The sequence below is a fragment of the Pan paniscus genome, chromosome 5 (assembly GCF_029289425.2).
Source record: "Pan paniscus chromosome 5, NHGRI_mPanPan1-v2.0_pri, whole genome shotgun sequence".
Classification (NCBI taxonomy): Eukaryota; Metazoa; Chordata; class Mammalia; order Primates; family Hominidae; genus Pan; species Pan paniscus.
The window spans coordinates 43,040,834-43,065,759 of record NC_073254.2 but is presented as its reverse complement, the minus strand read 5'-3'; the positions used below and the strand labels follow the sequence as shown (position 1 = coordinate 43,065,759).

Genomic DNA, 24,926 nt, shown 5'->3' with positions numbered 1-24,926 from the left:
CTGGAGACTTTGTCAAAAAAAAGAAAAGAGAGGGAGCAGTGTGAAAGGGCTCCAACTGACCAAATTTTAAATAATTTGAGCATCAACATAATAATGACAGTAATTATTTGTAAAGGAATCCATGAGTTCATCGTGATAAAATGAGACGGCAGGGAAAAGAAAAGGTATTCTTTGCAGGAAATGGCAACTAATAAATGTAGAAATGTGCTTCAGTTTCCTCACCTGTTAAATGGAGATAATTGTACCTAACTCACAGGGTTGTTATGCGGGGTAATGAATTAATACGTGTTAAAACACTATGTTGGCCGTTATTATATTGCCACGTGGAAGACAATGTGTCACCTAGTATCTCACTTAAGACTACAGACGGGATTCAGAGTGACGACCACAGAGGTGTGGAAACCTCCGGCCTTCCTAGAAGGAACACAGCCGGAACCGCTGTTCCGCGGAGAGCGGGCCGCGGTGACGCATTTCCGGCCTTTGTAGTTTATCATTCTTTGGGCTGCGGTTGTCAAGGATTCAGAGCCGGTGTGATCTGCGCCAGGTGGCATCTCCTCTCACGGATTCCTCGGTGAGCTTCGGAGTCGGGCTACCGCTGAGGGGCTTCGGAAGGGCCAGTCTGTGCACTGCGACCTGGACTGGGTGTGGGGATTTGGCGGCAGGGTCTTCCTGGCCAGAGATGGGCCGGGCAGGTGAAGGGCAGAGGAGGTTGCTCCGCAGCCTGGAAGGGCCTTGTTAACCAAAAGTCAGCGTCGTTGCCCCTACCCCTTTCCCCCACCCTATGTCTGTTCCTGAGCTCTTCAACCTCTCTGCCCTGTACTGATGGCACTCTGAACTCTCCGTATCTGCATCTTAGGATTCAAATAGATTCGGATATGAAGAAATGTTTGTATTTTCCGATGTCTTATTGTCTACTGTGGACTTATTTTAAAGAATGAGCAGGGATAGTTTTAAACTATGCCACAGCCTTTCTTAGTCTAACTCACATAGTATAAAGGCTCTTGCTGCTATCGAATTTTTTAGAAGAATAAATAGCATCTACTATGTGCCAGCCCAGCACTGTTCTAAGCACTTTACAAATATTATCTGCTTCTCATAACTCTATGAGATAGGCACTGTTATTATGTAGACTACACCCCACCTCTCTGTCCCGCCCCTTTTTAAAATTAACATACAAGAAGAAAATGAAGTTAGTAACTTGCCCAAGGTCGTAGAGCGAGTAGGGGGTGTAGGCAGGATTCAAATACAGGCAATTTGGCTCCAGACTCCATTTTCTTAAAACCTTTGCTATGCTAACTCCACTCTGTTCCTATATTAGCTTTACAGCTATAACCCGGGAAGTTACTTCGCTCATTTGAATCCCGTCCTTCTTTTGTACCTCAGTAGTCCTGGGCTTCTAGTTAGGATTTGATTGGAGAGAATATATCTGAAGACGTATATCTTTCAGTGTTTCTGCAAACCTGATGAAACAGCCGTTTCATTGGTTTGTGTGCATGTTTTCACCCACTCATCTTGTTCTTTGAGCAATAGAAAAAGATTACAGTCTTGGCCCTAAGGGAAAGTAGCAACTATTAATTAAACTACCATTGTACCAAAATTGTACATTATCTTATTAAAAGATTAATTTGCATGTTTATATGCCAGGTTTTGTGCAAAAACACTTTGTATGCATTATCTCATTTAATATTCTCAACAAGTTGGCAAGGCAGTTGTTGACCTCATTTCATATATGAGCTTGAGGCTTAGAAAAATCAACTAACTTGCCCAAGATCACTGCGTTAAAATTCACAGATGGCCTGGCACTATGGTTCATGCCTGTAATCCCAGCACTTTGGGAGGCCGAGGTGGGCAGATCACCTGAGGTCGGGAGTTCAAGACCAGCCTGACCCATATGGTGAAACTCCATCCTACTAAAAATGCAAAAATGAGCCAGGAGTGGTGGTGGGTCCCTGTAATCCCAGCTACTCCGGAAGCTGAGGCAGGAGGATTGCTTGAACCTGGGAGGCAGAGGTTGCAAGTGAGCCGAGATCGCACCACTGCACTCCCGCCTGGGCAACAAAAGCAAGAGTCTGTCTCAAAAAAAAAAAAAAAAAAAATTAACAACCAGATCTGCCTGTGTTCTCTGCTATCTCATACTACCTTCTGCTTGTCTAAGGTAAATAAAATATATGGGCTTATATCAACTCTATGTGTGCACATGTGTATACATGTGTATATACGATTGCAAACGCATAGAAAAGGACACATTCCAGTATTTAAGACTGTTTATTTCAGGGTAATAGAACTTGGTGAAAGAATTCTATATTCCTCTCTACTTTTTGGATTTAAAAAAATGGTTCTGAAGAGAAGTAATGGTACAAGATAGATTGTGACTGAGGGTGAAAGGTGGGACTCATACAGTACATGACATATGAGTGGGCAGTTGGAAGAGGGTGAGCTGAAATGGATAAAGAAGACTTCAGAGAGGATGTGAGATTTGAATCAAGCTGCAGAGATTGGGTAAGGTTCGAATAAGGGAAGAAGGCAAGACCAAGCTCATGGCGCAGGGATGAGAAACGCCTGATTAGAATAGTGAGAAGAAAAACCTGACTGGAGCTGAGAGTTTTTGCTTGTGGAATAGAGGAAACCAAGAGTGGAGCCAGACAACAGAAGCTAAAGGTCTGACTGGTTTTAAACTGTGCTTGAGAGTTTGGGAATTCATCCAATTAGTGAGGAGCCATAGATGGTGTCAGCGGAGGTGAGGGTCGTGGGATATATGATGATAAAGGCACATTTGTATTACATGCTGCTTAGTCTTCACCTACGTGCATGTCCTTGGTTAACAGCATCCTTCCATGAGGATGATGGTAGATTTGGGGGTGTTCAGCTTGCTGAGGCTCTAGGAGGAACCAACTTTAAAATGCAGATGTATTTTTTAAGGTAAGACTTATTATGCTAATTATATACCTGGCATATACATTGAGGTTGTGATCCTGAATGGAAGATTAGGAACTCTATGTTTGTGACGAGGAGGGCAGTATTACAAAAAACTGGGGAAGCCTTTTGGAGACACCGGGTTCAAAGAAGAACTCAGGTATGCTGGTGCAAGGATCTGGGTATTAAGGCCACCAGATAAAAGCAAAATCAGGTGAAGGAAAGCAAAAATGAACCCAGAGTATACACAGAAAATAGGGAAATTTGTATTTGGGAAACTGTATAAAGATTTGAAACACCACATCCCAGAAATGAATTTTTCTGGGCAGAGCTCTAAGCTTCAGCTGCATTGCCTTTGAATAGAAAAACTTTGACTTGAAACCAAGCGGCACAGGTGGTAAATAAGAAAAAGACGTTTTCGGACCCTAAAAGATTGAAAAAACAAGAAAGCATAAGTGGCTGTTTCATCCTTTGAATCCATGGTACGTTTATTGAGTAATGTGCGAGTATATATTCTGGATTTAGCTATTTGATATTTCTACCACAAAACTTTCTTACCCTAGAACAAATTCAGCAGACCATGTTTCAAGCCATGATGATCTCTTCCCTGGATGATTATCATAGCATCCCTCTCTGCCTCCACTTAACCCCAAGGTCATTGACACAGCGGCTAGAGTTATGCTTTTGTGTTAAATGTAAGTAAAATTTTGTTACCCCTTGGCTCAAAAATCCCCAGTGGTTTCCATATCTCATAGAATACAAGTTAGAGCCCTTACCACTGCCTTTCATGATCAGTTCCCAAGCTCCCTGCTTTATCTCCTGTTACTTTCCCTTTTGTTTTCTTTGTTCCAGCCATTGTTCAACTAGCTATTACCTGAAGAATCCAGGTGTGTTCCCACCTGCAAAAATTTGCACTTGGCAGTTACCTTTGCATGGAACAGTCTTTCTCCAGATAGCCATGTGACTTGCTCCTCACTTCCTTCAGGTCTGTTCAACCATTACCTTATCAAGGCCTTCCCTGACTCTATAAAATAGCAACCTTTCTTTCCCCTTACTCTCTATCTCCTTACCTTTATTTTCTCTATAGCATTTATCACTACTTCACAAATACTTAATTATTATCTGTTTCCTCTGACCCCTTTTCCTCATCCTGGCCCCTCTTTTCCCCAACAGAAGTTAGTGTTGTAGCAGTGGAGACTGTAAATTCTGATGTCAGATTTGTTGGGTTTGAATTGCAGCTTCACTGCTTACTATCTGTAACTGACTTGAACTTTGGACTAGTAACTTAAACTTTTCATATCTCAGTTTTCTCATCTGTGATATGGGGGTAATAATAGCACCTTATTTATGGTCGTTTTGAGGATTAAATGGGTTAATATATATAAAGCATCTGTAACAATACCTGGCACGTTAAAAGCACTATAAATGTCTGCTATTATTAATACTGTTATTAGGATGTAAATTCCATGAGACTAGGGACTTTGTTATAATTGCAGCTGTATCCCCAGTGCCTAGAACAGTACATGGAATATGGTAGGCTCTGAATATATATTTGCTGGTAGGCTCTGAATAAATATCTGCCAAGTGAATGAATGGTGTATGAAAAGTTATGACAGAAAAAGATAGTATGGTAGTCACAGTGGTGGTGAGTCGCACCAAGAAAAGTGGAGGAAGGCTGGGCGTGGTGGCTCACACCTGTAATCCCAGCAGTTTGGGAGGCTGAGGCAGGCAGATCACGAGGTCAGGAGTTCGAAACCAGCCTGGCCAACATGGTGAAACCCTGTCTCTACCAAAAAAATACAAAAATTAGCTAGGCATGGTAGCGGGTGCCTGTAATCCCAGCTACTCAGGAGGCTGAGGGGAGAATCATTTGAACCTGGGAAGCAGTGAGCTGAGATCATGCTGTTGCACTCCAGCCTGGGCGACAGGGTGAGATTCCGTCTCAAAAAAAAAAAAGTGGGGGAAAACATGAATTTGCAGATTCTGTCTTTAGAGGAAAAAAATCCTCTGTACACTTCCTGGGGTAGTGATTACAGAAGGTAACCAAACCAAAGATGTCAGAACTTTATGGAGAGGATTATGTGTGCAGGTTATCCGGAAGGATGCTGTCCCATGCCAGTAGTTTGTTTCCCCTTTGATAAATATAACCAATAATCACAATATGAATCTAATTTTTCTTCGGGTTGTAATGTGATTAGTGTTCACTTGTAATTTAAATACCTGATATGGTTTGGCTGTGTCCCCATCCAAATCTCATCTTGAATTATAGTTCCCAATTTCTCATAATCCCCATGTGTCGTGGGAGGGACCCGGTAGGAGATAATTTAATTATGGGGGCAGGTACCTTCATGCTATTCTGGTGACAGTGCGTTCTCATGAGATCTGATGGTTTTATAAGGGGCTTTTCCCCCTTTTGCTCGGCACTTCTCCTGCTGCTGCATGTGAAGAAGGACATGTTTGCTTCCCCTTCCACCATGATTGTAAGTTTCCTGAGGCCTCCCCAGCCATGCTGAACTGTGGGTCAATTAAACCTCTTTCCTTTATAAATTACCCAGTCTTGGGTATGTCTTTAGTAGCAGCTTGAGAACAGACTAATAAAATACCCTATTCTTATTTAATTTCACAATGCATGTCAACACCTTAAGAATAGTGTAGGGTTGCTGGGCACGGTGGCTAATGCCTGTAATCCCAGCACTTTGGGAGGCCAAGGCGGGTGGATCATCTGCGGTCAGGAGTTCGAGACCAGCCTGGCCAACATGGTACAACCCTGTCTCTACTAAAAATACAAAAATTAGCCTGGCCTGGTAGTGGGTGCCTGTAATACCAGCTACTCAGGAGGCTGAGGTAGGAGAATTGCTTGAACCCAGGAGGCGGAGGTTGCAGTGAGCTGAGATTGCGCCACTGTACTCCAGCCTGGGCAATAGAGCAAGACTCCTCAAAAAAACAAAAACAAAAACAAAAAACAACAAACAGAATAGAGTAGGGTTATTTTTGCAATGGATTACAACAATTTTACTTAAAACAAAAATATTTTATTCTACAGGTTATTATTCATTTGTGGGTCATAAAATCTATGTGGTGTGTCACAACCCACCACATAGATTTTATAACCCACAAAATCTGTTCCCAGCCTTTTTTTTTTTTGTCTTTTAATGAAATAGGTTTAAAAATAATTGTATGTCACTATATAGAGCAAGGATACATAGTGTTTTGTGAAATTATTATTTTAGGTATTTGTGTATCTCATAAATGCACAAACATATACTTATATACATATGCATGTGTGTTCTGGGTTATAATATAAAATATTTCTTAATAAGAGTCCTGGTCAAAAAAGTTTGAAAGTCTCTACTCGAAGATGGTGCTTAGAAATCACTGGGTCATATAATTGTTTTTCTTTCAGAAAATTGTCTTCATTAATTACTATCCTGGTAAAGATTGCTCATAAGTTTGTTATTGTTTTTGTTTTTTTGAGACAGAGTCTTGCTCTGTCGCCCAGGCTAGAGTGCAGTAGTGTGATCTCAGTCCACTGCAACCTCTGCCTCCGGGGTTCAAGCGATTCTCCAGCCTCAGCCTCCTGAGTAGCTGGGATAACAGGCGTGTGCCACCACGCCCAGCTAATTTTTGTATTTTTTAGCAGAGACGGGGTTTCATCATGTTGGCCAGGCTATTCTCGAACTCCTGACCTCAGGAGTCATAGACATTTGTCTTTTTATTAGCAGTAATTTTATTTTACATAAAATTGCCTACTCTCCACCTTCAAGTAGCTTCAAAGAGAAAAAGTTTCAAAGAAATTAAAGGGCAAGAGAAAGGTCAAATTCTACTCCTGTTTTAAAGTACTGGAACCAATATTTCCGTCATTTTAGTATCTCTGAGCCTAGACCACTGCAGTCAACTACTTTCTGATTCTTTTGCCTTAGCCTTAAACCACTAGGATATTCATTTAATCATACAATAACATAAGAAAAATAAGTGTTACCACTTTGGAGTTTACTAAGTAGCCAACTTCTTTGTGCTCATTATCCTCGTTTTATCTTTGTATCAACCTAGAAAGATAGGCAGTGTTGGTTTTAGGATTCCTGTTTTATAGATTGAAGAGACCAAGGCTCAAAACATGAAGCCCAAGACTCTGGAGGGAATACCTGCAGGTTGATGTCTCAGTCCAAGACCTTACACACTTTAAACCTAGATCTCCCTCCTCCATACCTCCTATGGCTGGAGGGACTCTACCTTCTATGGCTGGAGGGACTCTGCCTCCTCTCTCCAAGTGCATTTCTTACGGTTCTTATTCTTTTTATATTCTTTACTTTCCCTCCATCCTCCATTTGTTTCCCTTTTCTTCTTGATTCTTGGTGTCATCTGTGACCACTTGGGCCCAAAGTGTTTTTTTACCTTCATACAGCTAAAATTTACCCTGAATTTAGTATCTTGCTATTCAAATGGAAACCCAATATACTCAAGCTGATTTGAGCTGTTTCGGTCAGGATGATTGAAACAGTACCTTCCTTCAGAAAACTGTAGGCGTTTTTGTTCCATTTCTTTTTTCTTCCTATATTATCTGGATTCGTATTTCTAAAGTATCTATCATTAATCAGGTTTTGGTGTTCCTTCATGAGACAGAGTGACTGATTTTAGTGTAAATACTCCAGTCCCTCCTTGTCCTGAGGTTTTCTGCATTTTTATATTTTTTTCTTCGTAAATTATTGTCTAGATCTCGGGGTTTCCAGAAGAAAAGATCAAGGGAGAATTATCAAGAATAGATTATTTTTCTGAATAGTTAAACCTTTGATGGCCATAACCTTGACCCTTCAGACTGCAGAGATGCAGGAAGGACTTCTGGCAGTGAAGGTAAAGGAGGAAGAGGAGGAACATTCCTGTGGGCCAGAATCAGGCCTGTCAAGAAATAACCCTCATACCAGAGAGATCTTTCGTAGACGCTTCAGGCAGTTCTGCTATCAGGAGTCCCCTGGGCCCCGGGAGGCTCTTCAAAGACTCCAGGAGCTCTGCCATCAGTGGCTGAGACCAGAGATGCACACCAAGGAGCAGATCCTAGAGCTGCTGGTGCTGGAGCAGTTCCTGACTATCCTGCCCGAGGAGCTCCAGGCCTGGGTCAGACAGCACCGTCCTGTGAGTGGAGAGGAGGCAGTGACTGTGCTGGAGGATTTGGAGAGAGAGCTGGATGAACCAGGAGAGCAGGTGAGAAGATGGGAGAACAGGGATTTATACCTGTAAGAACAAGTATGGGGTTTCAGTGCAACAAGAAAAGGTAGAGGAGGAGGATTTTTTTTTATGCCAGACTTGATCTTCTGTAGGCTTTTAGTCTCTCTGCCTCTGTTTTTTCTTTGCCAGCTTCTTGGTCCTTCTTTTCTATCCAGTGGCCCTGAGGAGGCCTCCTTGCCATGTTCTCTCTGATATTGGGTTCCCAACTGTCCTTGATTTCCACCAGGTCCTGAGCCATGCTCATGAACAGGAAGAGGTTGTAAAGGAGAAGGCAACTCCAGGAGCAGCTCAGGAGTCATCAAATGACCAATTCCAAACCTTGGAAGAGCAACTTGGGTATAATTTGCGAGAGGTGTGCCCAGTTCAAGAGATTGGTGAGGATCAGAATTTCCTCAGACAGCCTACCTCATTCCCTGAATATTTATCAATTCAACCCATTTATTTAGTGTCTGCTGTATGCCAGGCACTGTGCCAGGTACCAGGGATACAGTGATAAACAAGGCAGATGTGGTCCCCACTCTCACGAAGTTTACAGTCTAGTGGGAGAGGCAGACAATTAAGTAAGCAGTTATAATACCGTGCATCTTTTCCCTGAGGTCTGGGTATAATAGCTTTAGAGTGGAAAAATAAACAGAAAAAGTGGCTACTTGTCCCCTTCCACCCATTCTCCTGGCCACTTTTTTTCTTTTGTCTTTGGAAAGATAATCTGTTATTTTTCATACTTCATGTTATCTTTCATGTTATCATTATTTTAGATGGCAAGGCTGGGACTTGGAATGTGGAGTTAGCCCCAAAGAGGGAGATTTCTCAGGAAGTGAAATCTCTTATACAAGTTCTTGGAAAACAGAATGGTAATATTACTCAGATTCCTGAGTATGGAGATACCTGTGACCGTGAGGGCAGATTGGAAAAGCAAAGGGTGAGCTCTTCAGTGGAGAGACCCTATATCTGTAGTGAATGTGGAAAAAGCTTCACCCAGAATTCCATCCTTATCGAGCACCAGAGAACACACACAGGTGAGAAGCCTTATGAATGTGATGAGTGTGGGCGGGCCTTCAGCCAGAGGTCAGGCCTATTCCAGCACCAGAGACTCCACACTGGGGAGAAGCGCTACCAGTGCAGTGTTTGTGGTAAAGCCTTCAGCCAGAATGCCGGGCTTTTCCATCACCTCAGAATTCACACTGGGGAGAAGCCTTACCAGTGCAATCAGTGCAATAAGAGTTTTAGTCGACGTTCAGTCCTCATTAAGCATCAGAGAATTCACACTGGAGAGAGACCTTATGAATGTGAAGAATGTGGCAAGAACTTCATTTACCATTGCAACCTAATCCAGCATCGGAAAGTCCACCCAGTGGCTGAATCAAGCTAGCTCCTTGGAACAGGTAGGGGATAATATTTCTTACTTTGTCCCTGCTGTGTCCTCTAGCATAGAAAAGTTCAAGGGAAAGCCAGTAAAAATTCCCTTACTTTTATGCAGACAGAAGCATAATATCTTAAATACATCTGCCGAGTTCTCTGATCAGTGACATCCACAGCTTTGCAATACTGAATGTTGCCTCTTGTGTTGATTTCATCATGTATGCTGTAGACCTAGTTTCACACACATCTGTGCAAGAAGTTTTCTATTTCAGGAAAACTTCTTCATCCTAGTTTTTAAAAACTTTTTTTAAAAGTTTAAAATAATTATATGTAGGCTGAGTACAAAATAATCTCAAATGCAGTTCACCGAGTATTTAAAAATTAACTTAAAAATAATTGTAATAAAATTCATAATATAGGTTTCCTGATTTCTTTCCATTCACATAAAATATGATAATTTGCTTTGTAACCTACAAAAAGGGGCAGATGAATCCTCCTATATAAATGTAGATTTATAGTAAGTTAGATTTCTATAGATTTTTTAGGTAGCCTTTAGGAACCAAGGAACTGAAGCAGCCATATGTTATTAGCAGCTCAGTGGCTCCTCATAACAAATATTGCTCATGATTTTAAATTTACGCAGAGGCTAAGAAACTTAGCTAAAAATCTGATATCTCACCTCAGATTTCTTATTGGAAAATACAGGCCTCTTTGTATTTTTCCCGTAACATATAATGAGCATTTTTTTGTTTTTGTCTTTTTCTCCTTTATTCAATATTTTGTATGGAAAATTTGAAACATATTCAAGATTGAAGAGTATGATCACTCTTTCATGTTGATTGTTTTTATAACCTCCACATTTCTCAGCATTTACTATTGATTACCACCAAGATCATAAATAAAAAAATTTATTTCCCTTAACATTGACTTAGTAACTCTTTACAAAGCTTTACACAACGTCCAGGAGACAAAGAAATGGAAAACCTATGGTGAAAACAATCTGGTTTGGAATACACCCAAATACCCAATACATAGCAAGTAACTTAAGAATAACAGAATCACTCTAAGGGACCTTAGAGATCACTTCTGCTTGCTCTTATTTGACAGATAAAAGGAAGTTCTGGGAAGTAACTAAGATCATACAGCCAGTTAAAAGCAGAGCTGGAACTAGAACCCTGTCTCCTACTTCCTAGTGTAACACTCTATTAAGCCACTGGAGGCATTATATCACCAAATAAAAATTACAAGTATATGGAATTTATAGGATTTATAAGTCACTGAAGTTGCTCAACAAACCCACCCATTTATATGTTTCAATAAATGCACAACTCCTCTATTTAATTTACAGTGGAGTCCAGGAAAGACTCTTCTCATTTATTCCTCATTGAAAGCATTTTATTTTTGTAATTATTATTTTTAGCTTTTAAAATTTAATTTACTCAGTAGGACTTTTTTAAAAAGATAATTCATTCTTCACCTGGTTCAAAAATCAAAATAATACAAAAAGGTCTACTTTCCCTTTATAAGTAGCCATTGTACTAGTTTCTTATGTATCTTTCAGTGTTTCTTTATGTAAATATAGGCAAATATGAATGTATAATCTTATTTCTTCCATTACTCAGGAAGATGGCATATTATTTATACTCTTCTAATACCTTGCTGTTTTCATGAAAGAATATAATCTTTAGAGATGTCCACATCGTAACAGAACTTCTTCATTCTTTTTATAAGTGAATAGAATTTTATTTGTTCATACTCCATAGTTTATTTAACAAACTCCTATAGATGAAAAATCTCACTATTTTAAAATGTTACATATTCTGTTTCATTCTTTTCCCCAGTTTAGTCCAAGTTAAATTCCTTCTGTTCAAAAGCTAACAGCTTTCATATGAGCTAGGAAACAAGGCGTGGGCAACCAGAATTGCACATAATTCTTCTACAGAGAAATGGAGAAGTGATGGGTGGTATTTTTCAGTTTAGTGTATTTAGTTCTATCACATATTCTTACACCTTACATATCAAACTGTTTGTGTCACTACTTAAGGCTTATTGTGGGTATTATAAAAAACTTATATTTCCTGAAAAGTATTTTTTATTGTGTCTTGAGGTTAAATTATTTCCAAGATAAATAGCTACAGATTTTTGAGTGAAGTTAAGAAAAATATAGTAGACTCGATTTTGAAGTAAAATCAACTTCTTAAGTAAATATGTATTCCATAAAGTGATGTAATACATATTCTATAGTATTCTGAGTTTATAAATATCTTAAATGCTTCTCCATTTAAGATAATGAGAAAAGTGAAGTCCAAAGTGCTTAAGCACTTGTAGTAATCTTTCTGTCTTTTATTGCCTTAAAAATTTTGTAAAGGAAACCAATTATGAACAAAGATAATTGTGAATTATATATGGTTTCATAGACACTTACACTTGGAGCCCTGAGACCCACTGTAGGCATCTGCAAACAACAGCAACAACAAAGTGGGATGGAAAGAAAAAAGAACAAAATATAAGAACATAAAAAAGAATCAGACAGAAGGTAAAATTAGATGCTAAAACTCTAGATTGGGCAAAAAATGTTGACCAAAGGAAAAATAAAAAGATAGATGCAGAGACAGAGTGTTGCCAAGAAACATGCTTCATCTTCATAATAATTATTAGAAATCTCTCTTATTTATCAACTGGTCCAAGTTTTTAGATACTATTGTCTTAAGCAGTGAAAATCTCACTGCCTTTTACTCCTCACACTTTTTATTACTTTCCATAAAATGGAGGACAGGGAGAAAAGCATAGTCTATAAACCACTGTGATTTTTAGATCTCCTTGAACCTATCCCCAGTTTTCTATGCCAACTGCCAATGGGCAGTGTTGAAAGCACTATTTCTTGATGATACCTGCACTAGAATCACCTGGGTTGTTGGTTTGAAGTGCAGTTTTCTCAGCCCCACCCCAGACCTACTGAATCAGTTTCTGAGGCAGAGCCTGAAAATCTGTATCTAATTAGCATATTAGTGGTCCACACACATAAGGTAACTATATAATTTATTGTCCAATCTGGGACACTTGAAAATGAAAAGGAGTGCTGTTAATAATTACACCAAGACAACAGGTATAAACCAGGAGGTATGGTCCCCATACTAATAATTTTTGCAATAGGCAGTATTTTTTCAACCAAGCATATAGAAAAGACAGAGAATCAGAAAGATTACAATGTTCTAGCATGAAAGCTAAGGCAGAATATATATGAAAAAGGCTGTTGGAGACTTAGGTGTAGCCACCTAGCCTGGTAACCCCCAGTAATAGATCTATTGGATTAGGAAAGAAAGGATGGGATAATATGTCTGCACAAACAAAACAGAGGGCCCCCCCATCCCGCCCCTAATTAAGACAAACCCATTGTTAACATAACTAGTTACCTAAGATTAACCTATTGAGTGAATGGTTTACCAGACAAGATGGACAACATCCTGGAAGCACAGGAGTGTTTCAGTGGTATAGGGACCGATGGAGTACAGTGTTCAACCTTATACTGTAGAAGAAAGTGAGAAGATAGAGTACTGGATCAGAGCTTGCAGTGTTAAGGCAAACAGTGAGCCATTTTAAGCAGGTAGTCGGATGAAGGGGAAGGGGGCAGATATTGTACCAAGTAGTTTCATAATTTATCACATTCACTCCACATCATTTGTTGGCTGTGGAGGAGTCCTCTTGCCACTTGATGGTACCAAAGACAGCTGACCCTGCCTTAAGTGTGTCAATAGATCTTCATAGCTATTCAGCAATTGACTCAAGATCATTGACTGCAGGGGTGGGGGTGGTGGTGGCCTCCCCTCATCACCCCTGACTTCTGCTAATTCATTGTAGAGGGGTATGTAGTCAGGGATCTATAAGCCCCAAACTTGCTAGTGGTTAAGTTACTCGGGGGGACCTGATTTATTTAAACAGTTTTAAAACAATGGAGAGCAAGCCAACATCTTCCCCGTTTTCCTCAGGTGGGTGTTGATTATTGCATTTGACCCTTGGGGGCAGAGTGAAGGTAATTGGACAATTTGTGTGGTACAGATAATACCAGACCTGGGGTTGGTTGGTTGGTTGGTTGTTTTGTTTGGAAAGCCCTTTATCTTCTGAGAGACATGACTAGGGCTGTGGGAGGAGCTCTGAGTGTGCCTGTGCCCAGACTCCTACAGCCCCATCAGCCATCCCAGGATCTTGGTTGGGCTCTAAGGTGCTCGCTGGGGCCGAATTGAGGAATCTCCCTGAGGATAGAGGGAAAGACCCTGACGCCTGAGACCCTGGAGGACCGGGGACCTAGGGAATGGAGGACACGGCAGGATCCAGTGCGAGCAGTCAAGTGTCTTCAGCAGGGGAGAGAGAGAAGTCAGCCCAGACTGAGTGGCTGCTGGACACAAGAGGTTACGACCCCTGTCGGCCTCAGCCTTTTTGAGGCGGCTTCTGCGCTCACAAAGGCGAGCCAGGTGGTGTGCACAAATGAACCACTGAGATTGATGGATCCTCCAAGAATCCTAGAGAGGCGGCAGAGGAGCCGGCCGAAGTGCGTCCTTTCTCCTAGAGAGGTGTTCAGGTTTTAGTGTCCTGGGACTGTGTGTGTAGGCGGTGTCCTGGTCTCTTCTACCCATGCAAGATGCTTTATACTTTCTCAGCGATCCAGAGATAACGGTACTCGGAGGGGGTGCTGTTGCCCCCTTTTCCAGGGCTTGCTGGAGTTCCCCTCTTTTACGTAGATCTCTCAGGATCAGGATTTTGTGTTTTGTGTCGGCTCCATCAGACATTTCAGAGATACAGAGAACTGAACAAAGCGCCGTACAGAGCTAGGTCTGTATGGATCACCCCCTTCTGAGATGAGGGCACAGACTTACCAGCAAGGAGGCCTCACCGGAATCCATCAGCTGACAGGTCCTTATAGCCAAAAGCTGGCTTCCGTATACGTTTTCTGAATCCTACGGCCGTTTTAACCTGAACAGTTTTTTCAGAGTTTTCATAAAAATCCCCTATGCTAATGGTCACGATATTGTGTATCTGTAAAGGCTTAGTACTTAAAGAAAAATACTTTACATGGTCCCCACAATTCTGCAAAACAGAGGGAGGTGGTACGTGAATTTCTCTGGGTAAGAAAACATTCAGAAGTTAGAACATTCAAGCAAGCATTTATTGAGTGCCACATAATGGGCCAGGCTTTATGTTGCAAAAATGGGAATAAGCCAGATAAAAGGCATTTCTTACTGTATAGTGTAATGGGAAAGACATGTTGCCTTGAGGAAAATAAACTTCGTACATAGGGATTTTGGAGGTGGAACGTTAAAGATAACTTCCCTGAGTAGGCAATAGCAGAGCTGTCTCTGTGGACTCTCAGAAGTTGGATAGCAAAGAGGAAATGGACCTTGAGGGATAGTTATAGTATGTGAAGGAGGGATCAGAAAACCATTTCAGAAAACCACAAGTAAATGAAGATGGGTGCATTCCAGCCTGGGCAACAAGAGTGGCAGAGGTGGGGCAAAGAGAGTAGAGAGTAACTGAAATATGCTGAGGAATTTAAAGTTTATAGGGTGGTGTGCTTTTCCATTTTCTTAATGTCACAGCACATAAAGAAAATTTGTATGCACACTTCCTGGCCACCCTGGTAGCTGAAGAGATCAGTATGCTGGTGGTACTCCTATAAGCCATTTGAAGCACCCAGTAAACTGTGGCAATGCACAGTAGTTGGGCAGTTATATGCTCTGTCTGGATTTAAGCAGAGGAGTAATGTAATCTTACTAGCTTTCTAGAAATATTCTAGAAGTGGTGTGGTGAATGAATTGGAAAGGGGCAAAACTGAAAGCAAGAGAGATAAGAGACTTGTAGTTGTTAAAGAAAGAACCAAAACCATAAGTTGGTGAAAGTAAGTCACTGGCTATAGAAATAAAGAGGGCACCAAGTGGAACTGTGTTAAAGATTACAGATTTAACTAGACCTGATAACTAATTAGATTGATGAAAGTGAGAAAGAAAAGGTACTGAGAGCACTGCCTGTCACATACTAAGTGTATTCTTTAAATAAAATAAATGTAGCCAGGGATAAATAGGCAGGTTTTTGGATTAAATTATTAGGTAAGTGTGGCACAATTTTATAAGAGATGGCTAATATTGGAGAATAAATTGGTCACAAGGGGAAAATGATGAATTTTTGGTGGTGAGTTGAAGATGCTTGTAAGACATACAAGTGAAAAGGTCTAATGCACCACTGGACTGTAAGGGCCTGGAGCTCCAAAGAAAGATTGGTATGAGAGAATCAGGCTTAGGAGTTTTCAGGTGAAAGCTGATGTCATCAAATGGTTGAGATTGCCCAGAATAAATATGGGATGAGAATAAGGCTGGATTTCAATTTAGGATACTAAACATTTTTTTTTTGATGGAGTTTTGCTCTTGTTGCCCATGCTGGAGTGCAATGGCTAAACCTCAGCTCACCACAACCTCCGCCTCCTGGGTTCAAGTAATTCTCCTGCCTCAGCCTCCCAAATAGCTAGGATTACAGGCACGCGCCATCACACCCGGCTAATTTTGTATTTTTAGTAGAGATGGGGTTTCTCCATGTTGGTCAAGCTGGTGTCGAACTCCTCACCTCAGGTGATCCACCCGCCTCAGCCTCCCAAAGTGTTGGGATTACAGGTTGGAGCCACCGTGCCCAGCTGGATACTAGACATTTTTGACAGGCAGAATAAGAGCTACGAAGTAGACTATAATAGTCATTAGAAACATATTTAACAGGTACTTATATAATACAGTCATGTGCCACATAGCAATGTTTCAGTAAACAGCAGACCACGTGTATAATAATAGTTCCATAAGATTATAATAACATATTTTTACTATACCTTTTCTGTGTTTAGATATGTTTAGATATACAAATACTTGGCTTTGTGTTATAGCTGCCTACAATATTCAATACAGAAACGTGCTGTACAGGTTTGTAGCCTAGGAGCATTAGGTTATACACTATAGCCTAGGTGTATAGTAGGCTCTACCATCTAGGTTTGTGGAAGTACAGTCTATGATATTCTCACAATGATGAAATTGCCTAAAGACACATTTCTCAGAACATAACCATGTGATTAAGCAATGCATAACTGTTCTTCCTCAGTGCCAAGCATTAGGCTAAACGCTACAAAAACCAACTTATGGAAGAACAACCAGAAGAGTATAGTGTTTCTTAGAAGATTGGGGGTAGTTAGCAGTGTTAGGTGCTGCAGGGGCATCTGGTAGGAAAAGGACTGAAAAATACCCACTGGGTTTGTGTACCAAGGGGGCCCTGTTTGTTTAACTTGGGACTGATAAGTCAGATGTGAGGTCCCCTGACTGACATGCACACTATTCTAAAATTAAAAATACTTTTGGGCCAGGCGCGGTGGCTCATGCCTGTAATCCCAGCACTTTGGGAGGCCGAGGCGGGTGGATCACCTGAGGTCAGGAGTTTGAGACTAGCCTGACCAACATGGTGAAACCCCGTCTCTACTAAAAATACAAAATTAGCTGAGTGTGGTGGCACATGCCTGTAATCTCAGCTACTTGGGAGGCTTGAACCCGGGAGGCAGAGGCTGCAGTGAGCCGAGATCGCGCCATTGCATTCCAGCCTGGGCAATGAGAGAAAAACTCTGTCTCAAACAAACAAACAGACAAACTTTTGAAATCATCTAGCACAATTCTTGGCACAGAGAAGTTGACTTATACAGGCATATGTCATTTTACTTGCACTTTGCTTTATTGCACTTCACAGATACTGTGTTTTCTGCAAATTGAAAGTTTGTGGCAACCCTGCATCAAGCAAGTCTGTCAACACCATTTTTCCAACATCATGTGCACACTTCGTGTTTCTGTGTCACATTTTGGTAAATGAGTATTTCAAAATTTAAAATTATTATTATATCTATTATGGTGATCTGTGATCAGTGATCTTTGATGTAATTTGCAATTGTTTTGGGGCACCGCTAACCACACCCATATAAGATGCCTAACTTAACTGATAAATGTGGTGTGTGTTCTGACTCTTCCACCAACCAACCATTCCCCCTTTTCTCTCTCCTCAGGCCTCCCTATTCCCTGAGACACACAGTGTTGAAATGAAACCAGTTAATAACACTACAGTGGCCTCTCAGTGTTCACATGAAAGGAAGAGTCTCACATCTCTCTCTTTAAATCAAAGGCTAGAAATGATTAAGCTTAGTGAGGAAGACATGTTGAAAGCTGAGATAGGTTGAAAGCGAGGCCTCTTGTACCAAACAGCCAGTTGTGAATGCAAAGGAAAAGTTCTTGAAGGAAGTAAAACCACTCCACTGAACACATGAGTGATAAGAAAGCAAAACAGCTTTATTGCTGATACGGAGAAAGTTTGAGTGATCTGGAAAGAAGATCAAACCAGCCACAACATGCCTTTAAGCCACAGCCTAATCCACAGCAGGGTCCTAACTTTCTTCAATTCTGTGACGGCTGAGAGAGATGAGGAAGCTGCAGAAGAAAAGTTAGAAGCTAGCAGAGGTTGCTTCATGAGGTTTAAAGAAAGAAGCTGTCTCCACAACATAACAGTGCAAAGTGAAGCAGCAAATGTTGGTGTAGACACTGCAGCAAGTTATTCAGAAAACCTAGCTAAGATAGTGGATGAAGGTGGCTATACTAAACAACATATTTTTAATGTAGATGAAACACTTTATATTGGAAGAAGATACCATCTTGGACTTCCATAACTAGAGAGAAGTCAGTGCCTGGCTTCAAAGGACAGTCTGCCTTTCTTGATAGGAGCTAATGGAGCTGGTGACTTGAAGTTGAAGCCAATGCTCATTCACTAAGCTGAAAATCCTAGAGTCCTTAAGGATCATGCTGGCTGGGCATGCTGTAATCCTAGCACATTGAGAGGCCAAGTCAGGAGGATTGCTGAGCCCAGGAGTTTGAGACTAGCCTGGGCAACATGGAAAAACCCTGTCTCTACAAAAAAATACAAAAATTAGCTGGGTGTGGTGGCACACACCTGTGGTCCCAGCTACTAGGGAGGCTAAGGTGGGTAGATTGCTTGAGCCTGGGAAGCAGAGGTTGCAGTGAGCCAAGATTGTGCCACTGCACTCCAGCCTGGGTAACAGAGAAAGACCCTGTCTCAAACACACAAACAAACAAAAAGAATCATGCTAAATCTACTCTGTCTGTGCTCTAGAAATGGAACAACAAAGCCTGGATGATAGCACATTTATTTACAGCATGGTTTACTGAATATTTTAAGCCCACTGTTGAGACCTACTGCTCAGAAGAAAAAAAGATTCCTTTCGAAATATTACTGCTCATTGACAATGCACCGAGTCACTGAAGAGCTCTGAGGGAGATGTGCAAAAAGGTTAATATTGTTTTCATGCCTGCTAACACAGCTAACCATTCCACAGCCCACAGATCAAGGAGTAATTTCAACTTTCAAGTCTTATTATTTAAGAAATACATTTTGTAAGGGTATAGCTGCCATAGATAGTGATTCCTCTGATGGATCTGAGTGAAGTACATTGAAAACCTTCTGGAGAGGATTCACATTCTAGATGCAATTAAGAACATTTGTGATTCATGGGAGGAGATCAAAATATCAACATGAACAGGAGTTTGGAAGAAGTTGATTCCCATCCTCATGGATGACTTTCACAGGTTCAAGACTTCAGTGGAGGAAATAACTGTAGATATACTGGAAATAGCAAGAGAACTAGAATTAGAAGTGTAGCCTGAAGATGTGACAGAATTGCTGCATTCTTATGATAAAATTTGAATGGATGAGAAGTTGCTTCTTATGGATGAGTAAAGAAAGTGGTTTCTTAGGATGAAATCTACTCCTGGGGAAGATGCTGTGAAATTGTTGAAATAACAGCAAAGAATTTAGAATGTCACATAAACTTGACTGATAAAGCAGTGGCAGAGTTTGAGAGGATTGACTCCAACTTTGAGAGTTCTGTGGGTAAAATGCTATTAAACAGCATCACATACCACAGAGAAATAGTTCATGAAAGGAAGAATCAACTGATGCAGCAAACTTCAGTGTTGTCATGTTTTAAGAAATTGCCACAGCCACCTGAGCCTTCAGCAGTTATCACCCTAATCAGCCATGAGTCAGCAGACATTAAGGTAAGACTCTGCAGCCTCAAAGATTATGACTCAGTGAAGAGTCCTGCATTTTTTTAGCAATAAAGTATCTTTTAATTAAGGTATATGCATTTTTTAGACATGCTACTTCACACTTAATAGACTGTCATGTAGTGTAAACATAACTTTTATATGCACTGGAAAGGCAAAAAAATTGTGTAACTCACTTTATTGCAATATTTGCTTTTTTGCAGTGGTCTAGAACCAAATCTGCAATATGTCCAATGTATGCCTGTAAATGTTAATTGACCCATCTGACATGCAATATAAGCATACCAAGTTGTGTGCATTACTTTTTGCACCTATTGCTTTTGATAATCATCTGAATATTTCACTGAATTTTCTAGATCTAAAAGCTAATAGTGTCTTATTCTTCACTCTTGAAGTAACTGAAATGTCTTTTAGTTAATTTTATGTCATTTTTTGCTTATTTATCTTTCACAGAAATTTTTTTTTTACCTTCACATTTTTTGCCTTGATACAGCCATTCACTCTGAGTAAATATGTTCCAGTTTGGAGCTGATCTCAACAATGATGTGTTATGCCTTACCATCAGCCTGAAGCATACGCACTGCTGCAGTGAGCCAGTCTTCTGAGCTGTTTCACCCAGGAATGCATTCAGACCAACTGCAGAAGAACGAAAGAAGTGTCAAATAGTTAAAGAATCTAGCCCGCACAGAAAGGGAGCTTCTGGTCAGGAGTTCTTCAGAGAGGATATGGTGGGTATTTACTTGGGCCTCAAGGGTCCAGCTTCAGGTTCTTTGCCATCAGTGGTGGAGACCAGTGATACACAGCAAGGAACACGTCTTGGAACTACTGATCCTGACCATCCTGCCCAAGAACTCCAGGCCTGGGTATAGGAGCATCCCAGAGTATAGGAAAGAGGCTGTCTGTACTGAAGAACTTGGAGAGGAAGCTGAATGATCTGAGAGGAAAGGTAAAATGAAGAAATGTCTTGTCAGATAGCAAGTATTATCTCCAGAGAGAGATAAGAGAGTTGAGATAACTTCTCTAGCGTAGTTAGAGAAAATGGCTAACATGTTATTGGCCAGAGTTATTTATTTTTGTTCTAGTTTGGTGAGTTTTTTTTAACTTGTAGGCCCTGTGTATTTTCCCCTCTTTGTCCGTTTATCCCTGCCCTTGCAGATGACAGAAAACTGCTTTCTGCCCTCCCATCGTGTGTTCCACAGTAATAATGGGATTTTAAGCTCTAACTTTCAGCAAATGTCACCCTCATTGAACTCCATCTAATTGTGCCCAGTTCCCCACCCTCCTACAGGGGACAAGAAGTGTCCCAACGCAAATAGTGTATCTGGCAGCCTCATAGGACTCACCTGGAGTCCGGCTCCAGCCAGTAAAGGGTCAACTCAGCTCTGAATGTTGGGAGTTTCACACTGTTAAGGAGAATGCTGAGGAGGAGATAGCAAAGAAGTTAGGAAATGTTGGTGTCTTTTTGCATTTTTCCAAATGAACCTTGTCACTAAAATCTCTGCATACCTTTCATTTAATCTCTATTGCCTATTCCACTTTTAACCTGTTCCTCTAAGCATACCACTTTAGCCTAGATTATGATTCTTTTCTTTCTTCACTTCTTTGCCTTAAAATTGTTTTTTTTTAAAAATCCTGCTACTCATGTTACCTTGCATGGTTCAGTTTCTCCCTTCTAATACTGCCAACTTCCTTAACCCAGACCTCTTATCACAAAGACAGGAGAATGTTTTTCTATATTGAAGCCAATAGAAAACTACTAAAAGGCTACATGCAATTAGTAAATTTTTAAATGTACATTTTTTAAATGAGTGTAGGAAACATAAAACTTTAGTAGGTGCATGCTTACTGGGAAAGCACGCATGCATGCTAAAATGTCATTATACAGTACATATTGTTTACCACTTGTTTTTTAGTTTAATATTACATTATGGATATCTTTTCAAGTTACATATAATACCTATATGTAGCTGACATACATTTCACTGCAAGGGTATTGAATTATTTTGTAACTGGCCTTAGAGGGTTTTTACATTGCTGCTTTTTTCTTTTTTTAAATACTACCAACTAAAAGCCATAAACTCTTTTCTTTTTCTTTTTTTCTTCACTCTGTACTATGAAAAAAGTTTAAGCATATATAAAAGTACAATTGTACTACTTCTAATAAATCCCCACAAACCTGTCACCCAGCTTCAACATTATCAGATTATGGCCAATCTTGTTTCACTTACAACTCTACTCATATCCCATGCTTTTATATATATATAATTTTAAAGCATATCTGAGCTAGCATAGTCTTTCAAATGTAAATATTTCAATATTTGCTGTAAAAGATATGAATTTTAAAAATGTAAACATAATACTATTTTCATACCTAAACAATTAACAGTAATTCCTTAATATCAATTTTCCAGTTTTCTCAAAGATGTCATAAACTTTTTTTTGTTCATTTTGTTTTTTAACTTATTTGAATCAAGATCCAAGGAAGAAAACACATTGTGATGGGTTGATATGTCTCCTAAGTTTCTTTTAATATATGGGTACCCTCTCCTGTTTTCTCTTCCAACTCACTTGTTAAAGAAAATGAAGTTGTTTGTCCTGTAGAGTTGCACACAGCATGGGTTTTGCTGTCTGCAGCATGTGCTATAGTCTAAGATGTTCTGTTGTCCTCTGTATTTTCTGTAAATTGTAGTAATGTACAGGCTTGATCAAAATCAAGTTTTAAGTTTTTTTGACCAGATAAATTTAATGAATTTGGCAAGATGGTGTGTTCTATTTGAAGCCTATTATTTTCTGTTTGTCTCTTTTTCTGTGGTGTTAGCAGCTATTGATCCTCAATACCTATAGCCAATAATCCATTAGGGGTCCCAAAATGGTGACATTCTAATTGTATCCTTCTTTCTTCATTTAATAAAGCTGGAATAGTTATATAAAGAGACATTTCCCCTGATTTTTTGTTTAGTTATTCAATGGTTTGTTTAGGAAAGGCAAGATAATTGCTTAAGTCACTCCCCACTACTTTGCTTTTTAAATCAGTTTTCAAAACAATGAATTAGTTTGTAGTCATCCTTTAAAACAGTGACCAGTTGTTAGTAATAGTGTCATTAGGAACTTTTGGATTGAAGCGTTATTTGATGTTTTTCAGTCCATAATACTATCCTTACTAAAGCTCATTTGTCTCCTCTTTGAGCAGTAGAAACCTTTTCAGTTTGGCATGTGAATCCTTATGACATGAACCTAGTCATCTTTGATAGTTTTCTTGCTGATCTGTATGATAAGATGTACGAGGCCCATCTTATAGTTTTCCTTACATAGTCCTAGAATTAATACTTTTTCCAAGGACCCCCGATTCTGCCTAATGGGAAATGGTATTTCAAAACCAAAAATAGGGCATTAGGAGTGCTTATGGCTTAGTCATTGGTCCTAGGCCTTTCCAGTACTCAGAGTTAGGAAAAAATTTAAAAGAAAGTGTGTATCATGAGTTCACATTGATAGTTCTAATTCACATTTACTACTTCGGGGTCTTAATCTCTTATCTTCATCTGTATCTCCTTTTAGAGGATTCTCAAAGACACCAGGAATGATAGAACATCAAATAATTACTCATTTGCTGTCCCACAATATATACACAATAGCCTCATAATAAAAAACATCAGCATTACCCACAAATATGATTACTGTAAATAGCTTAATGGTGGCGTGTGTGTGTATACACATGTTTTCTGTTCTTTTTGTTCTTAAGATATATCTCACTTGGGCTATACAAAAAAAAAAATTTACTGCTTTAAGGACATATGAAATAATTACTCTTTTATATGGTTATGCCACCAGTGGATATACACATAAGTTCCTTCTGTTATCTCTTCTGGCATGTAGTTCTAAAAAGTGCTTATTTCGTGAGCAAGTGATTGAGTAAAGTATATGTGAATGAGTGAATTATGCTGACATTTTCAGTCTCTTCTTTCAGATGATTTGATCAAAATGAAGAATGAGAATGTTCTTCCCAAACAAAAGAAATGAAATAACATGCCAACAGGAAAACACTGTCAGATTTGATGGCAGTATTCCTGAGAACTTTGTGTAGATGTCCAAATGTATGAGGAAAGACTAGGAAAATATCCAGAAAATACCACAGTGATGAATGTGGAATAATTTCTGCTCCAAACTCTGTCCTAATTCAGCATCAGAAATTCACACTGGTGAGGATTCCTATGAATGTAACAAGTATGGGAAAGCCTTTACTCAGGAGTGTAGGCTTCATGCAAATAAGAGAATTCACACTGGAGTTAGATATATAAATGAGAAGAATATGGGAAAGCTTTCAGTGCAAACACTGGACTCATTCATCGTTAAGAGAATCCATACTGGAGAGAGACCCTATAATAAATGTGACAAGTGCAACAAAGCCTTTGGCCAGTGGTCAGTCCTCAACCAGCACCAGAGGCTTCACACCAGGGAGATATGTTACTACCAGTGTAACAAGTGTGGTAAAGTTCACAGTCAGAATTCAGCTTTTTCATCATATCAGAATCCATGTTGGAAAGAAACCCTTTCAGTGTAATCAGTATAGTAAAATTTCTCTTTAACGTTCATTCCTTATTCAACACCAGAGAATCCACTCAAAAGAGAACTTAGGAAGTTGATAAATATGGATGGAAAAGGCTTTGCATAATAGCTTCTCACCTGACATTGAAATTTTGTGAGTGTCCAGCATCTGAAATTGGCAAGGCAGAATTTCTTCCCACCAGACCTTGAACTTGGTTTGGATGAGAACTGGCCCTTCAAAATGGTCCCCACCAAAATCCTGTCATTTAACAGAACAAGCCACTTTTCCCCTAACTGCTAATCAAATAAAACACTTTTGTGATTCAGAGTGGCCTGTGGACCACCAGTTCAGTTTCCAGATGTTTTACTAGTTGTTCCAAATTACAGTTCTCACAAAAGCTTAGACTGTTGTTTAATAATACTTTTTAGTGAAAACTTAAGTTGTACATAACATGCAAATATTAGATGATTAATGTATTTTAAATGTAGCTGCAGTGGTGATAATTTGTCAAGTCAAACATGTTCAGCATCCTTTTAGGGACAGCACAGTGAATTCTTGGGCCTTCCATTCCTACCTAAGTTCTGATGTATAACATGTACCTCCCAGCCAAGACTCCAAACAGGAAAGATGCTTTTTTTTTTTCCTCTCTCTCTCTCTTAGAGACAGGATCTTGTTATGTCACCCAGGCTACAGTGCAGTGGTACAATCATATAGCTCACTGTAACCTCGAACTCCTGAGCTCAAGCAGTTCT

At 39.9% G+C, this 24,926-nt stretch overlaps 1 protein-coding gene across 3 annotated transcripts; it reads left to right on the top strand.

Moving 5' to 3' along the window:
* Window positions 1–473: 473 nt before the first annotated feature.
* On the top strand, window positions 474–22,562 carry ZSCAN23 (zinc finger and SCAN domain containing 23). Of its 3 annotated transcripts, XR_008955653.2 has the most exons (8): window positions 474–571; window positions 3,477–3,608; window positions 7,625–8,109; window positions 8,360–8,507; window positions 8,889–9,515; window positions 17,254–17,365; window positions 17,564–19,622; window positions 20,125–22,562. XR_008955653.2 is itself a non-coding variant. In XM_063605214.1 (7 exons), the coding sequence occupies exons 4-6, from the start codon at window positions 7,702–7,704 to the stop codon at window positions 9,500–9,502; spliced, it is 1,170 nt and encodes a 389-aa protein (XP_063461284.1). In that variant the 5' UTR covers window positions 474–571; window positions 3,477–3,608; window positions 3,766–3,898; window positions 7,625–7,701; the 3' UTR covers window positions 9,503–9,515; window positions 11,910–15,465. The 3 variants fall into 3 exon arrangements, 2 of the variants coding, with proteins under 2 accessions (XP_063461284.1, XP_063461285.1); XM_063605214.1 differs by lacking the exons at window positions 17,254–17,365; window positions 17,564–19,622; window positions 20,125–22,562 and adding exons at window positions 3,766–3,898; window positions 11,910–15,465; XM_063605215.1 differs by lacking the exons at window positions 17,254–17,365; window positions 17,564–19,622; window positions 20,125–22,562 and adding an exon at window positions 3,766–3,898 and having other exon boundaries at window positions 8,889–15,465.
* The last annotated feature ends 2,364 nt before the right edge of the window (window positions 22,563–24,926 follow it).

What these genes read in the sequence shown, in the direction of transcription:
- ZSCAN23 (XM_063605214.1), top strand. Translation starts at nt 7,702, where the DNA reads ATGGCCATAACCTTGACCCTTCAGACTGCAGAGATGCAGGAAGGACTT. An exon ending in TGGATGAACCAGGAGAGCAG is followed by an intron (nt 8,110 to 8,359) that starts GTGAGAAGATGG and finishes GATTTCCACCAG; the next exon opens with GTCCTGAGCCATGCTCATGA. An exon ending in GTGCCCAGTTCAAGAGATTG is followed by an intron (nt 8,508 to 8,888) that starts GTGAGGATCAGA and finishes TCATTATTTTAG; the next exon opens with ATGGCAAGGCTGGGACTTGG.